Source organism: Acipenser ruthenus, chromosome 2 (genome assembly GCF_902713425.1).
Source record: "Acipenser ruthenus chromosome 2, fAciRut3.2 maternal haplotype, whole genome shotgun sequence".
NCBI classification, from domain to species: Eukaryota; Metazoa; Chordata; class Actinopteri; order Acipenseriformes; family Acipenseridae; genus Acipenser; species Acipenser ruthenus.
This window is the reverse complement of record NC_081190.1, coordinates 6,462,501-6,479,349: the sequence shown is the minus strand read 5'-3', so window position 1 is coordinate 6,479,349 and position 16,849 is coordinate 6,462,501. Positions and strand designations below refer to the sequence as shown.

The following is a 16,849-nucleotide window of genomic DNA, read 5'->3' as shown; positions in this document are numbered from 1 at the left end:
TATTTTTAATTGTATCCCTCAGGGCTGCTGCTAGTAACAGTGTTAATATAGAGAAGAAAAAGAAAAAGATATATATATATATATATATATATATATATATATATATATATATATATATATATATATATATCAAACAAAAAAAGATGTATCTGTCCTATCCACTGAGAGTAATTTTAACAAAGCTTACACTTGTCTCACAGTCTGTAAGTTTACATGTTTAGACCAGGAAACAGCACTGTCAAAATGTGTTAGGCTTGTAAAAGAGAGCCACTATTATCATCCTTGAAGGTAATATAAAGGCAAAATTGCCAAATTTATACGATTGTCTGTGTGTTCCGCTCACAAATGCTGCTCTTATGTGGTGTGGATAACTACAGTATATCTGGACACTAATATACCCCCAACTGAATCATTATTTGCTTTGCAACCTATACAAAAACTGCACTGTATTATGGGATTGCCACACATCTGTTGCTAGGCAGCAAATATGGTTACAGGGACTGAGCTATTAGCTGGTGAAATTAAGTGTTGAATCTCTATAGCAATGACCTACTATTACACTGTGATAAGAAGTGCAATAAAAAAAACCTTGAAAAGCTGCCATATGCTGTAATACTACCAGTTGTTAGCCGCATCAGTGGACTTCTTTTTTAATTTAGGAAGAAATGTTTCCTCTCCAAGCTATCTTTGTAATCGTCTAAGAAAAAAAAAAAAACAGCACGGCATCAGCTTTATCATAAACCTACCATAAACGCTAATTAATTTATCATCCGAAGCATAACTCTGTAAAAAGACAGATTAACATCCTCTATTGATTAGCAATGTAACTCCTGGGCTTGTAATGTGTTGGAAAATGTTGCTAGAAGAATAGGTTGTCTGGAATGGAGTTTGTTAGCGAGCGTTCCTTTGAAATATGGGTATTCTTGTTATATGAAGAGTAATGTTGAACAGCAGATTGTTAATTTTTTTATGTTTTGTTACAGTATGGTGCAACACATACTTAGTTTAACCCCAACACACCTTTAGGTTCTGTTCATTATTATTTTTAAACAGATTTAAACCCTTGCATCAGTATGTGCATTACAAAAATGCTGGCATGTCTTCCAATGCAAAAGAAGATAATTTGAAACAGATTTGATCATTAACAAGATAATTCCCTTCAGCAAACAAATTAAGGGACTAGAGAGATTGACTAGAGACAACAAGATGTAATAACCCTAAGCCCAAAAGTGCTGTAAAAATGAAATAGTTTGAATTTGCTTTGGGATAAAGAGCCGATGCCCTTTTTACCCTTGAAATGAGCTTTTAACAGCTAACCTCCCCCCTCCCTTGTGTTAATATAGAGAAAAATGTACGACGTCCCGTTCAAGGGAGCAAAGGCATCACACAACATGTTCTCCTTACAATGCATATTTTTCCAGTGAGGAATCCAGAGCTGGAGTGTGTGTGTGTGAGTGTGTGTGTGTGAGTGTGTGTGTGTGTGTGTGTGTGAGTGTGAGTGTGTGAGTGTGTGTGAGTGAGTGAGTGAGTGAGTGTGTGAGTGAGTGAGTGAGTGAGTGTGTGAGTGAGTGAGTGAGTGAGTGAGTGAGTGTGTGAGTGAGTGAGAGACAGACCCAGAAACAGCAAAGCAGAAGTTTTTCCAAAGTGTAGTCAGGTCCTTGGAGATGGTGCAGCATCGCAATGCACCCTCTCTGTGCTCAGGGGTGGGCAGGATGAGAGCACTTAGCAAATGTCTTACCCAATTACATCTCATCTTCCAGCTCTACAAACTGCACTCTATATCCAGTAATTGTTTTTTTTTGTGTGTGTGTGTCTGTCTGTTTGTCTTTCAGGTACAGAGCGTCACGAGTTAACTTCATGGAAGAGTTTCCATTCTATTTTCAAGTACTTTACTGATGCTTTCGAAGCTCAGAACTGTGAAGCCAAACCCACGAGCACAGTAACCACAAGGAGCGCCAACAGAATAAAGCATGAAGAGTTATAAAAGGGGAAAGAAATCTCTCTCCTATTGCCTTGTTTTGTGTGAGCAGGCCCCCAGCCCCTCATTAGATTGTTTTCTCCCTAGAGCACAGGGCCGTAGTGTATACATCTAAATAGCGTTTTGCATTATTTCTAGATGACTGCAACTGTCAAAGCAATATGGGTTCACGGGTTGTGCTTCCTGTGGGCTGTAGCTTGCATTTCGTGCTGCTCATCAGTGTGCAGATTAAGGTTGACAGCAGTACTGCACTGTGCAGTATGGTGCACCTCTAACTGCCCTGACATAGCCCTGCACTAAGCTAATGCCAGCTTCAAACTTCCCTCCTGGTCTTATTGCTTCTTGGCTTTCCCCTATTGCTCTAAGATATATTTTATTTTATTTTAGTTTCTACCAATTATCAAACGGTGATTTTAGCTTTGATTTGAAATGTTATGCTTTTTAAATCCTCTCTTTCTTTTGTTTTGTCGTTTCTGTACAGTGCTGTTTGTAAAGCCATAAGTACAGTAACTGGATTGCTGTGTATAATAGGAGTGCATTTTTGTTGCATACAAGGGTTTTTAAAAGCAAACAAGAAAAAAAAAAGATATGGCTCTCTTCTATATTTGCTGAAGTAATTTGATATTGAACCTGGCAGGTTCTGATAACTGTGTTAATCTTCTGTGTTTTTTAAATACATTTTAACTTTTTTTTTTTTAAGTGGTAAAATATTTTAAAAGAAAACTGACATTGGCAACTTTATATAATGAAGGCAGAAAAAAATTATAATACAAATACCCCGGAAATTCAATTACAGTAATTAGCTTTCTTTCGCATCATTGCTCACAAAATAAAAGTTGGTTATCAGTATATAATGTATTTATTGCATTTGTCATCCTCTTAAACAAAGCATCTCATCAACTTTGAAGGATGTATCACATTTAAGAAAAAAGAAATGCCCTAGTATTGCAATAATTTCTGTAATTGAGGAAATCCATACAAAGTAAGCCATTGCTGAGTAGAAATTGAACAAGAGAACGTCAGGGCTGATCTTTGCATCAGTTTCATGGTTCTAACAGCCTACTGAAGAGTACTTTGCAAGTTAAGCCTGTGTGGAATGCTGTTACGTTATAAACATAAGTTTAGAGCAATTAACAGCAACAAGGTAAGCCTGTCCCTGTGTACAGCTACGGCCAAGGGTTTGCATCATTCTATAGAAAAAACTCATTGTGCTTCATAAAGTTAAATGAAACCTGCTGAATTACATACCCCATTGTAGTTTTACATATACTAATAAAATTGAAATGTGACATTTTAAAATCTAACAGGAAATACCAGACTACTATTATGGCTTGCAGTAGACTTTTGCAATATTATTTTGTAGTTTCTGTGATTACATGATGTTAAATAAAAGATAAGTTAATATGTTTTTTTTGTTTGTTTTTCTTTTTAATTTTTCTTATGTCTCATTCCTAAAATCCTAGGTGATGCACAATGTTTGGCTATTGCTGTATATTGTAAAGGGATAACTTAATGTTAGGAGAACAAAATAACCTGTATTGTAACTAAATATCTTCAGTTATTAACCAGCTAACGTATCCTGTTTTGTGATCTGGTGTATTGACAAAGTTCTTCTTCTTCTTCTTCTTCTTCTTCTTCTTCTTCTTCTTCTTCTTCTTCTTGCTATTATTTCAAATTGTCTTCCAGCACAGCTGATAAAGGCATGATTATGAATTGGTGATTTCTCTGCTGATGATTTTCTTGTAATCATGTCATTGTAAACACGACTCTCTCTTTTTTCTGCTCTAGGTTTAAATTATAACATTCGCTAGACTATAAGGTGTAACTAATAAGGGGACAGCAGGCTGTAGGACTTTTTGAAACCTATAGAAAATATTTTGTGAGCTTGAGGATTGTTCACACCATGCTAATATACAGTACTGAATATGCATGGCAAGTTCTTTTTCCCTGTCCCATGTATAGTGTTCTCAGTGCACCGTTTTGGACACTACAACACTACTTTTTGCTTAAAATGTGTTAATATTGTTGCCTTATAAATGAATACCATGACCCTGTTATAGCAGCCAACTGCCCAAAAGCCATAAGTAGCTCTGCAAGTAATGTATTAAACAGAACAGCCTTAAACCAAATTTAAAGCACATTTAATATTTAAGATGTAAATTATTCCTGATTTTTAACGAGGAACATTACAAAAAAAAAAATGTTTTCCAGCAGCCAGTAATAAAACTTTTATTGATAATTGCTACAGTTTACCAGCAGTGATTTCTTACATATACAAGCAAATAAAAACGCCACCATTTTAATACAGTGGTTTGTACTTTTTATGCAATGCTGGTGACAACTTATACCGAACTCATTTTTGCTTAACTTGGTTTGTAGAAATTACAAGTTATAAACATTTAGATTTATATGTTACAGAATTACAAAATATCCATAAATACAGACTAGACTTTTGGTGTTTGTTTTTTTTGGGTGATGGTTTATCAACAAGCATGTTCAATGATTGCAATGAATGGTATATGTTATTTCCAACAATTGCTTCGTTTCACTTTTTGTTGTAATTATTTTGCTTCTCTGTAGCCTGCCTGCTTTAGGTTGTATTCTCTCTGATTTACCTAAGTACAGTAATTGAATTGTATTTTTTTTTAATTCATGACAAAATATACTGCTGTATCTGAAATGATTTTGTTTGTTTGAATATTTTATGTAATTTTATTAAACAAATAGAAACATGAATGGTTGATTTTAAAGAGTGATCAAAATAAAAAGAATGAGGATTATTATTGTGCAGCAAATGTGAGACATTCTGTACTCATTGTAATGTATCTGTTTTTATTCAGTAAAAAATGTTACAAAACGAGCAAGAAACATCAAGTTAGATGAATCATTATTTGCTTTATTTATTTATGTATTTATTTATTTTTTAAACAGGTGACTTAGCGCCGAGGTACATGTTTGTGAATATGGTCCTTTGTGTGTCATTGTCGTGGGATTGATGGAAAGCTGTTGCCATGGAAAGTGGCTCTGAACAGTTTTTCGTTGTGTGCGCTGCCTCTCCTGTTAACAAGTCACTTTAACTCAGCCGAAGACTTAAAACCCCGGACCAATAAAATAAAGTGACCCATGTGAAACATTAGTTCGTCAAAATGACTCCAGAATCAGTGACCATAAAACACGGCAGGAATATTAAGAAATGCGATCTGTATGTGGAAGTGAAGTAGGGAATACAACGGGACAGAGCACTAAAGAGAAGCCTGTTGCTACCGCTTGGCTAACTCCGAAGTGCAGAGTGAAATTGAGTCTATAGGAAAAGTGATCCGAGCCCTATACTCAGATATCCGGAATGAAATCAAACCTCTCTTGACAGTTTGCTTATCTGCTGATATCAACTCAGATTATTAGCAAGGGAAGTCCATTGAAATGCATAATTTTAAAACGCCTTGAGTTGGAAATGCGATTATGTTAAAGTAAGCGCTTTCTCCTGTTTGTTTCTCTTCCCCCCCCTCCTGTGTTTTGGCCCGAAAAACGCACCTTTGTCTTCGATCCTCTCTTCTGCAGGCGTGATCTACAACAACAAAAGAAAGAAAAATTAATAAGTAAAGAAATAAATACATTTAAAAATAATAACTTCCAGATTACGTGCTGTATAATAGATTTTTTTTCTATTTGTGTTATCAAATTTAACAGATCCGTGGTTTTCATCTGTTAAACACTACATTTCATATCAGTCAATGCAAGGCCGTAGATAGTTTAGACGCCTTTAGCACCGAGACAGTCAAACCGTGAAAACCCATGCGTTAAAACCAGGTATAAGGTAATTAATCTTTGTAAAGGAGTCATACCCTTCTAAGGTTTACAACGCCATTTGTTTTCACGTGTTGAAAACCAATACGGTCATTAAACGCCCCCACGATAAATCTTTGAAATCTTCCCATTAACCCTATAGCAGCTAGTGTATAGGGGTCGTGTGGGCAAATATCTCATATTGCGTTGGGTCAGCAACAAATAATGTATAGCAGTAGCCTACAGTATGCAACTAAATTCATAGTATAATCATAATAATTAGTAGAAATTGACATGTTGCCACAAACTATAAATCAGATGAAACCGGCACAGAAGTGATCCTGTATGGTTTCTTGTGTCCCATAAAACCTACCTAAATAATCCTTAAACAGCTCATAGAAAGTGTATTCTTCTCGATTTCCCACTGGATTCACGCAGTGATCAGCACTGTATATCTGGTAAGACACGACACACTCTGAAACGGTCCCAGGGTAGCTGCATTTTGATAATGAGCACTAAGAACTTAAATAATTGCATTTCCAACAAAGGTTATTACAATGGCCTTTTGATTTTGGTTTTGCTTTTAAAAAGCACGATGTCCTCAAATAGCTCAATAGCCTGGAACACTAGATCAATCCCAGTCTAAAATGGCTTGCTTTCATTGTGACTGGCCTATTAAGGAAGTAGCTAATGGTAAGTAATCCTACCACAGGCACCTTTGCGCTATTTAACAGTTTGCGCTTTAAATAATAAATGGACATGCAATATTTAGTTTATATGCTTTTACAAAGAAAGCGTTTACTTAGGCGACACTATCTACACACTTCATCATGCAATATATCAGACAAGGCGAGTCATTTTTTTTCCTTGTTACAAATTCATTTTGCGTACTTTGCTGTTCCAACAATGGTCGCATCTCACATCGCCCACGTCGCGTTTCTACCAGTGTAAAGTTTGTTCTGTTTGTTTTTTCAGCAATAAAAAAAAAACAAGTTACATTTCTATTTAAAAACTGGCACGAGCACGGTTAAACCTGTGCTTCCACATAATTCCTTACTACTTTTAAAAGTTGTGTTTTTATCCGTCTTAACGGTGTGCCAGGTTTGTACTGGTAACAGAGAGGAGTGGAATACGGGGCATAGAGAACAGAATAGATACTAAGTTAATACCAGCTACCTGGCTACAGTATTAATCTACACAACGTTTGCTCTTTCCCTGTACGTGATCCGCCTGCTTGGAATCAGATGTTTTAGGTTGCAACTACTTAATTCATGGCTTTTAAAAAATATATTTATTTATTTATTTTTAAAGTACCTACTGGTACCAAATATATCATTGGATGTATGCTAAAGTTGCATGTAATACATGATTTTAAGTTGAGTTCGTGGTAGTTTCAATGCAGTTTCTCTTTGATGTTTTGGATAAAGTGTATTCTACACGTAACAACTAATCTCATTTAAATATCAATACTGTTAAAAAATATGTTACATGGATGTGTGCTGTTTATCAATACAAATGAAAATTAATTAGCAGAACAAACACTATATCCACTTTGTCTCCAACTCATGGACAAAGAGCTGATCATTCAAAAAAGAAATGGGGCACTTATAGGTCTATAATGCTGGGTTGTGTTTTACTGTTGCATGTTAATCATTGTCCTATCCTGGTTTCATGGAGTTCCCCTGATACCTGTCAATACTGCCTATAAAATGATATTTCAATTATTATGTGAATTACGCATGCCCTAGTGCCCGCCCTTTCCCGTGCACAATCCTACATGTGAACTATTACCACAGAGTAAATGCTCGGGTAAGTTAAAATGGCACTTTCTTCCACCATTCTATTTGGGAATATTCCAAAAGATCAGTGACAGCGCTCTATTTGCATAATTATATGCTCTGGTCTGAAGAGAAAACTAACCCCCGAATTGTATGGGTCACTAAGCTGCAGCAATCAGCGTTTTATCACTATGCTAAGCAAAACCTATAGCTGCTATATGAAGTTTCTTAGAAGATATATATTTTAATGTTTTGGTGGTCGAGATGTCCAATAGTAACTAATAGATACCAAACTATTCAGTTTTCAGTCAGGAATTAGTAGAAGGAAACCTAACCTCGTATTAGGATGGTTGTCAGACAGCAGAGAGTGAAAAGTTTGTACTGATTCATTCTGTTTTGGAATGCATTTATAAAAGATGTTTATAATGAAGTACAACACTTAAACTTCGTGCCTATTTACTGTCCAGGGTTACCAATCTCTCTTTACGAGTGATTATGTGAAACAATACATTAACAAACTTTATAGACAAAAATGCTTAGTACTGTAATATGTCTATTTCATCTGTAGCTATTAATATGGTTGTACATACAAACATGCTAGTTGATCCTGGTTACAATAACACGCAAATGTTTATTCAACGTATAGATCATATTTTGCCACTTCACAGTTTATGAACTACAGCACACAGCAGCTGATAGAGTTGTAAACAACCTTGTCAATTCCATGCATACAATCATTTGCAAAAGACTCTTCTGTTTTCTTGTCATTTTTTCTCTTTTTTTTTGCTTCACCAATCGCGCGTAAATTGTTTTCATTCCAGCTCATTTGGAGATGAAGCCGCGTTTCACCTGGGATTTCCGTTACCATTTGTTTTTCATTTCGATCAATACAGTATGACCTGCCTCACGGAGGTACGTACAGACCAAAACAACCCGAAACAACCCGAAACAACCCGAAACAACCCGAAACTCCATCGAGATCAAGGCTGCATGGACTTCTTGCAGGAAGCGCATGCCATACCCAGGGAAACAAACGTAAAAGTGAAAATACAGGTTTTCTGCACACTCCAATGCATAGCGGGATCTTAATATATATATTATATATATCGTCTATATATATGTTCTTTGAATACCAGATACAATATAGCTAGTCCACCCACCGGCGGCTTTTTAACTCTGTTCAAGGCTTTGATGTGCATATATGCAGTGAATGTGAAACACAGAACTGACCCGTATTCGCTGGACTGTTTGTGTCTAGTTTGGCAAATGATTTTACAGTGGTATCAGGGTAAGTTTTGTCCCTTAAAACACTCGCTACAGGGTTTCGATATAGTAGGCTTATTAGTTTAACAGTTGGTTGTATTGCATTCATTTTTCATAGTTAAATAAAGCCTAGACATTGAAAATATTCCGTTTACAAAGGGAACTGGTATATGAAAGTTAAATGAAATAAATGTGAGTGTGAATAAGAACAGAATCTACGGAGGGAAATTACACTCCCTTGACTTGTAAAAAACGGTGCATAGTAAGACTGTTGTGTGTGAAAGTCAATACGCGAATATTGAATACGGAAAGTAAAGCTGCCGAGGAGAGAACTCTCAGAAGAGCGTCTGTTTAACCAAGAGCAAACAGACACGCTGCAAACTACTGTGCACACATATAAAAACAAGAGCACAAGAACAACCAGATCAATAACGTGAAGGAATGCGAAACAGACAAAGAGAAGCTGTCTTCCAAGAAGACAAAAACCCGACAAAATACTTAATAAAGTCATTTGAATCCAATCAGTTCAGAATTATAAAACACAACACTTTTTGGTGTGCGTTTACCAGCATAATAGATATACGATGACTGGAACAGTTATAAGGGTTAACGGAAATATCCACGTCCCTTTTTAGTTGATATATTCTTGTGATATTAAAAATATAAGCAAAATGACCGAAAATGACGTGTAATAGACTATAACATATAAATACATGGGTCTACAATAAATACAATAATTTATGCTTAATAGTTCGAATGCATGCTTGCTTTCTTTCTTTCTTTCTTTCTTTCTTTCTTTCTTTCTTTCTTTCTTTCTTTCTTTCTTTCTTTAATTCTGATTTATATAAACGGTCGTCATTATAAAAACTAAGCCGTCTTCAGTTTCAGGTGTACCTTTGTGACAGAACAAGGACAGCTTGTCAAATCAAAGACAGAAGGGCGTGTCACAGAAAGCAAAAGCAAAGGCACGTTTGTGTTATTTCTTTCCTTTGCTCTTAGTGTTCAAATTATTTTATTACCGAACCTCTATCTGAACCAGGTGTATAGATAGAACCCTCTGAGATTCAATATATAAGAATGGTTCCATATGCTTTCTGTAGAACGCCTTCGGAAACACGTTTCATAGGTGATTGAGAATTTGCTGTAACATGAAACTTGTTTGCGTGTGTGTGTGTGTGTGTGTGAATGGAGCCGTATTCAACTTACATTCACAGAGTGATTATATATTGCGACGATGTACCAATAAATTATCCTTTATCAAATAAGAAGTGTGATAATTGCTTGTTTTCATATTCTAAACAAACTTGTGTTCAAACGAATTAACGAAATATGTGGGCATCATACCTATTTCTCAGTTATTATAAACTAGTATATGCTTGTCTTTTTTAATGCATATCCATACAAAAGAATGCTAAACTGACAAGTGTTTTTATTGCATATAAATATGATCTTCTTTTAATATTTTAAACAAACGTTTTTGAAAACGAATAAATGTATGTTTTTTTGTCCAGATAACTTTAAAAATAGTTTACAAATACATATTTTATTTATCTCTGCTAAAACCAGCGTTTTATTAGATTTGTATTGCATTTTATTTGTGCATTAAACAAGCTGTTTAGTTGATGCATTGTGTGTGTGTGTGTGTGTGTGTGTGTGTATATATATATATATATATATATATATATATATATATATATATATATATAGGTTTGCTCATGTATCAAATTTAATATTATGTTACTCTCTTTCGAGAAGTTGAAAGTTGTATATTAATTTCAATTCAACTAAAAACCATATACATGATTTTCCCTGGTTTTCTGTCTCAATATAAAATGAATGGAGCCGTATTCAACTTACATTCACAGAGTGATTATATCTGTGTATTAATTAACCAGTTGTCTTACTCTGGTGACTGAAATTAAAGAGAATGTTGTCTGGAAACAACTTTTTGGCTCATGTATCTCTAAACCTGGCGATGTTTACATTAATTTTCTATTCGTTAAATTTCCCAAATCGCAACTTAAATAAATATGATTTGTTACATTATTATCACAGAACAAAGACTTGGCATTTCGATTGCAAGGGAATCCCTTGGCGAGCTCCAGTCCAGACACTGTCGAGTAAAAACACCGAGATAAAGATAATTAATATTTCTTTATCTATACGTCCCTAAACATTCCTATTTAATTCCAATACCACGGCAAAGCTCTAATAAACGATTCAATGGCCACTAAAGACACGATTGCTATGCCACTGTGAGTTGAAAGCAGACAGGGTTGCCTGTGATAAAGCTCCGAGATGTTTTTTTCACACTTCGCTGTCCAATTCTTCCAGATGTGAAAGCTGCTTCTTCCTGCATGGGGCAGAACCTAATTTCCTTTTTCTTTTATCTTTTTTATCGTTCATGCTGCTCAGGTACTAGTCAAAGCCCCAGCGTCCGCAGAGCACGGAGAGGTTTTAATCAGCTCTCCTCACACCTCCAAACCGTTTCCCTTTGAGGGTCCTACTTCTCGTTCGGGTATGGGAACGGGATGCCCTTACTTAGCACGCTGTCATTCTCTTAAGAGGCGGCACCATAGTCCAAAACCAGCGAACAATTAATGCATGATCTTGTACTGTAGGACTTATAATAATAATAATAATAATAATAATAATAATAATAATAATAATAATAATAATAATAATAATAATAATAATAATAATAATAATAATAATAATAATTATCACTTTATATGAACTAAATCTGTTGTAATTACTTTTTTCCCTCCACAATGTTGTTAATATAGCTCAAGATAACATGACAGTCATGTTTAACGTGTTCACCCAGCTGAAAAAAGTCAAGTTAAATATCCAATTGTTTAGGATATATATTCATTGTGTGATGATCAGAATTTCTTTAAAAAAAAAACTTTAAAATACTCTCTCTCTCTCTCTCTCTCTCTCAAACACACACACTCATACCATTCTTACATAGTTCATCGTTCTAAAAAGTGGATTTCAAATGCAATGCATGCTGAATGAACAGTATAACTACTAACCACCCGTATTAATCAGTTTACATTAAGAGATTTGTTTGATGTTATAATCATAACAAAATGATCAATTGCAATTTTAAAATTTCCTTTACTGCATTTTCAGTAGTTATCTAGGTTAAGAATGAACGAGAACATCTGGTCCAAAATGCTTAGTTCAGACTCGTGGCACTCCTCCTAAAGATATGTTTTCTTTGACAATAATTACATTCTCAAGAAATAAGTTTAGAATATCAGTGGTTAATAATATTTATACTCCCCTTGCTGAATTAATACAAGTTCACCAAACCACCTGCTGGCCGGTTTGTCCAAATGTCAATAGTGTTTACAGCTGAATTCCGTTGTAATCTTCAAAAGCACAAGATGTGAAATACAATAGACCTAATGTAACGCAGACAATAGTTAGAGAGTCTTATTTTTCTGTTTAAATGTGTCAGTTTTTTACATTTCAAATGTATACACACAATAATGCAAATGCGTTTTAATGCCCCCTTCACAAAGCTAATGCAAGATGCATTAATCATGCATATTCTCTTTTACTCTGTTTCAGAATTAATTTTGCATCTTAAATAAATAAATAAACAAATACACATTTTGGAAACATTTTTAAAGGTTATTATGTGTTATAATTTTCACACACTTAAAAAAAATTATTTATATATATATATATATATATATATATATATATATATATATATATATATATATATATATATATATATATGTTTGCTGCTTGTTTTTTGTTACCCTTTGTTGAAAGATTTGGAGCCTTAGTTGCTGTGCAGATCAGTTGTTTTATCCAAGTCTTCCAAGATGGCTTTATGGCTTTATTTCCCATGTAATGCATTCTGCCCCAGCACATTGTAGTTGGGCTTAGAGAGCTCACGATTGCCTCAAATCTTCAATCATTTGTGGACCACCACAATTATCATATATTCATTTTCTATATTATTTTATATACAAAAGCACAAGATTTGAAATACAGTAGACATAATGTAAGGCAGAAAATAGTTAGTCTTATTTTTCTGCTTAAATGTGTCAGTTTTTTACATTTCAAATGTATATTTTTAATGCTTTTTAATGCTCCCTTACAAAGCTGATATATATATATATATATATATATATATATATATATATATATATATATATATATATATATATATATATATATATATATGTTTAAAGTAGATGCTGTCCGTACTGTGTAAAATTCTATAAAGATATATTATAAGCCTTGGCGCGGTTGCGATTGTATTGATTAGTGTCCTGCGCTATCTAATTTGATGGGCTCTAAATCTACCTCTGAAGTCAATGTAGCACCATGGAGAGCGCTCTGTCTTGACCTTCAACTCGCTACCCTTAAACTTCAGATCCAATTACTTCTGCCACTATGAAACTACACCAAAAGGAACGTGTCCATTTTCATGTGATACGCGAGATGCTCCCTAAAGCTAAACTTCGTTCTCTATTTTAATTCATATTTAAATGCTGTTTTTTAAATTAATTAATTTATTTTAATTTATATCTGCATTACTTCAATGTTATGCATCACTTTTAGTACTGTAACTTCAAGGTAGTAGGTTACCTTCGATTTTATTTAATTCCCTTCCCTCGCGTTCAACGTTCTTAATCATTAAAGTATTATTTATGTTGTCAATATACAAGCTTAATTTATCCCACTGCTTCTTGATTATTTATACCGTGCTATGTTTGCTAACTTGCTTAAAACGCACTTATCTAGTGATTATTGCAACTTGTACATTACATCCTAACTGAACTGTGTTGGTAAGTAAACTACTAATTGACTGTCAGGTTTTTTTCTTCTTCTGAGTTTCGAACAGGAAGTTAATTCTGTGTCAAAGAAAGTGCAGCCTAGATAAACTTCGAAAGGATCTGCACCGGCTCTGGCGGCTGGAGGATTTGCTGCTGCGGAGAGCTGTTTGGTGGAGCTCTGCAGCTTCCAGACAGCTTGTTAATTAAAGCCCCTGGAGATGAGCCTCTGGAGCCACCGTCCATATCAGAACATTGTTAACTATACTGACAGCAACTAAGGAGCAGAAACGACGGCGCTACTATTATCTTGCAATGCAGGCGCTACCTTTTATCAGACATTTACAGATGTTGTATACTGTATGTTTATTATCCCAAACAGAACGCATATGGCGCGTTGACCCCACACCCTAAATGTCTTTTACGAAATGTTTAACTGTATTGTCATGACGATATGGCACCTGTAATTGTTTCCAGACATAGGCCTACTTAGGGTCACTTTCATATATTTATAAGTATATATTTTTTGAATTTACTGTCAGTATAATCAACGGTATTATCTCACCAGTTAGGGTACCGCTGCTCTTTTGGAAATCCTTTCATCCGGGTGCAGTGATGTTTATTAAAAGGACGGTGGAGTTCAACCACTCTTCCTCTACCACTCGCGACTAAAGTTTACTTTCGAGGCTGTTTTTTCATAACTGAAATGGAAACTCTTTCCATGAGAAACGTATTCAATATTTATCCAGTCATTCGGTTAACGTACAGTCCTTATTTGAAAGATTTAAGTTGAGGGAAAACAGTTTTTGGCACACTGCCATATCAATGCGATTTATCAATTACTCCCGGTAATGCACACTAGTTATATAATTCCAACTCAGCTCCAAAAGCGGTTATTATAGCTGGTGTCTTCTATGCATTATTCCACCTTAATCGAGCTCATATCTGCCCTTTGACTCCAGGATCTGAGCGATATATTATGCATAGGTAGAAGGATGCCTTGTTAGGATTCAGTCTAGACGAGCAAACAAATAATACAATGAAGCTGAAGGCGAGATGTATTCGTACGCATTCATAATTTACCCAACAATATATATATATATATATATATATATATATATATATATATATATATATATATATATATATATATATATATATATATATATATATATATATATATATAAATTCACAAATAATATAAGATAAAAAATGGGAATTTTAAATATACATGTACATTGAACCATATATCCAAATGATATATACAAAAATACTTAAAACGCGTTGCTGTAAAATGACAGCAAATATTTACGAAATATATACCGATATGGTATTCATACTAAAAACCCAGGTGGCAGGATACCAAAATATATTCGCAAATGTATAGCAAATACAGGCCCATTCCTTGCAGTTGATGCTGATATTTCTTTTACTAACATTTTAGCTTTTCTTTGTCGTTTTTTTTAAATCTCCACTGCAACGTATAAAGGAAGAACTGAATTAATTAAATGTCGATTTTTGTGAGCGTTCTCTCTAGAATTCACGGTTATAAGTCTGTAGGTAACTGGTATTCAGGCTGCGTTCTTTTGCATCTTTTTAAATGTTGGATTGTGGCGGGGTTTCCCTTGAAAGTGGATCATCTATTTTGCACACATTGTTTCTCGTTCATCATTCATGCTCCATAATAAGAAGAAGAACACGTTTCTAATTGCAAGTTTTCCTTTTCAAATAACGGGGGATCGTTAGCTTCCCCTGCGCTGTAAACACAGGAAGCAGGTTTTATTAATCAGTGTACTGTACATTAGATAGTGTACTGAAAACGCACGTTTTTAACCACTCGCAGGGACCCTGTATACAGCATATAACAGATTCACTGTGATTATAAGATCAAAATAATCAATAAACGTCAAATGTGCTGGGAGAGGGGGGTTGGGCAGGTGGGGTTAGACAATATGAACTCATTTTCCAGACACATTCTTTAGTTTCTTTGATATAAAATGTCAGTTTTTGTTTAATTTTTGTTATTTTTTCCCCCGAAAGAAGTTATATTTGTCGGTTATATTTTTGGCTCCTGTGTTTAATGTAGCGTACTCACTGTAGTACATTTTAAAGCAGTGGTGTCATATCCCTTGTGAATACGTTTATAAACCTCTTTCACCGGGTACTCTTCTAGCTCGTGTAACCCTTCAAAGTCATCTTTAAACGGCTCTTCTGGTCTTAGGGTCATTTGTCAACGTCAAATGTGGACTGGCTTCTATTTACTGAAATTAAAGCGTCTGTATCATATCTAGTAAAAATAATAATAATAATAATAAAAAAAACTTGTGAGCCCACAGATGATTTGCTGCTAAAAAAAAATCAATACGTTGGCCAAGAGGCATACTGAAAAAAAAATCAAACCAAAAAAAAAAAAAAACTTTTTTTTGTTGTTGTATAAACTTTTTAGCTGTTGACTTTAAAAGATAAAGTATGCATGGCATTCTCTCAGAAGGTTATCTTTGTTTTTATTAAAAATGCAATATGAAATATCAGAAATGTATTAATGTGAGTTTAACTTTCAGGCAGGTTATCTTTTTTTCAACAGCCTATTGTTAGATACAGCAAATATATATATTTAGAAATAAGAAACACATATTTTAGCTGGAAAATATGAATAATTGTGATAAGTTTATATTTTTTCAATGTCCTAAATAAAGTAAAATATGAACTATATAAAGTCTGAATATATCTTTGTTACAAATTCTCTTAGAACAGAAGATATGGAATATATAAAGGACATGTTCCAAATATCAAAACAAGTTGAAAGAGACGCACACACACACGAAAACACACACACACACGCACACGCACACGCACACGCACACACACACACACACATAAACAATTCGAGAGAAGAAAGCTAAATACAAATTCAAATTACACATTGATGTACTTAAGGGAGACCATAGTAAAACCATACACTGAGGGAGACCATAGTAAAACCATACACTGAGGGAGACCATAGTAAAACCATACACTGAGGGAGACCATAGTAAAACCATACACTGAGGGAGACCATAGTAAAACCATACACTGAGGGAGACCATAGTAAAACCATACACTGAGGGAGACCATAGTAAAACCATACACTGAGGGAGACCATAGTAAAACCATACACTACACGCGTTTCATGAACGAATATTTACACATGCAAAATAAACTACAAAAAATAAAAAATAACAAACAACGATGAGACAGTATTTTAA

General features: G+C 34.6%; 1 protein-coding gene and 1 long non-coding RNA gene across 3 annotated transcripts in view; one reads left to right on the top strand and one right to left on the bottom strand.

The window, feature by feature from the left end:
- Positions 1-4,852, top strand: part of LOC117404128 (cotranscriptional regulator FAM172A) — a 173,171-nt gene extending 168,319 nt beyond the window's left edge. For both annotated transcript variants that reach the window (XM_034006878.3, XM_034006879.3), the window contains exon 11: positions 1,833-4,852. In XM_034006878.3, coding sequence (XP_033862769.3) covers positions 1,833-1,984 — 152 coding nt within the window. In that variant the 3' untranslated portion in view covers positions 1,985-4,852. The remainder of the gene's footprint in view (positions 1-1,832) is intronic.
- The window catches only part of LOC117974063 (uncharacterized), a 19,874-nt gene continuing 7,218 nt past the window's right edge, over positions 4,194-16,849 (bottom strand). Inside the window, exon 2 of the long non-coding RNA XR_004664225.2 lies at positions 4,194-5,543. This is a non-coding gene — a long non-coding RNA (uncharacterized LOC117974063). The remainder of the gene's footprint in view (positions 5,544-16,849) is intronic.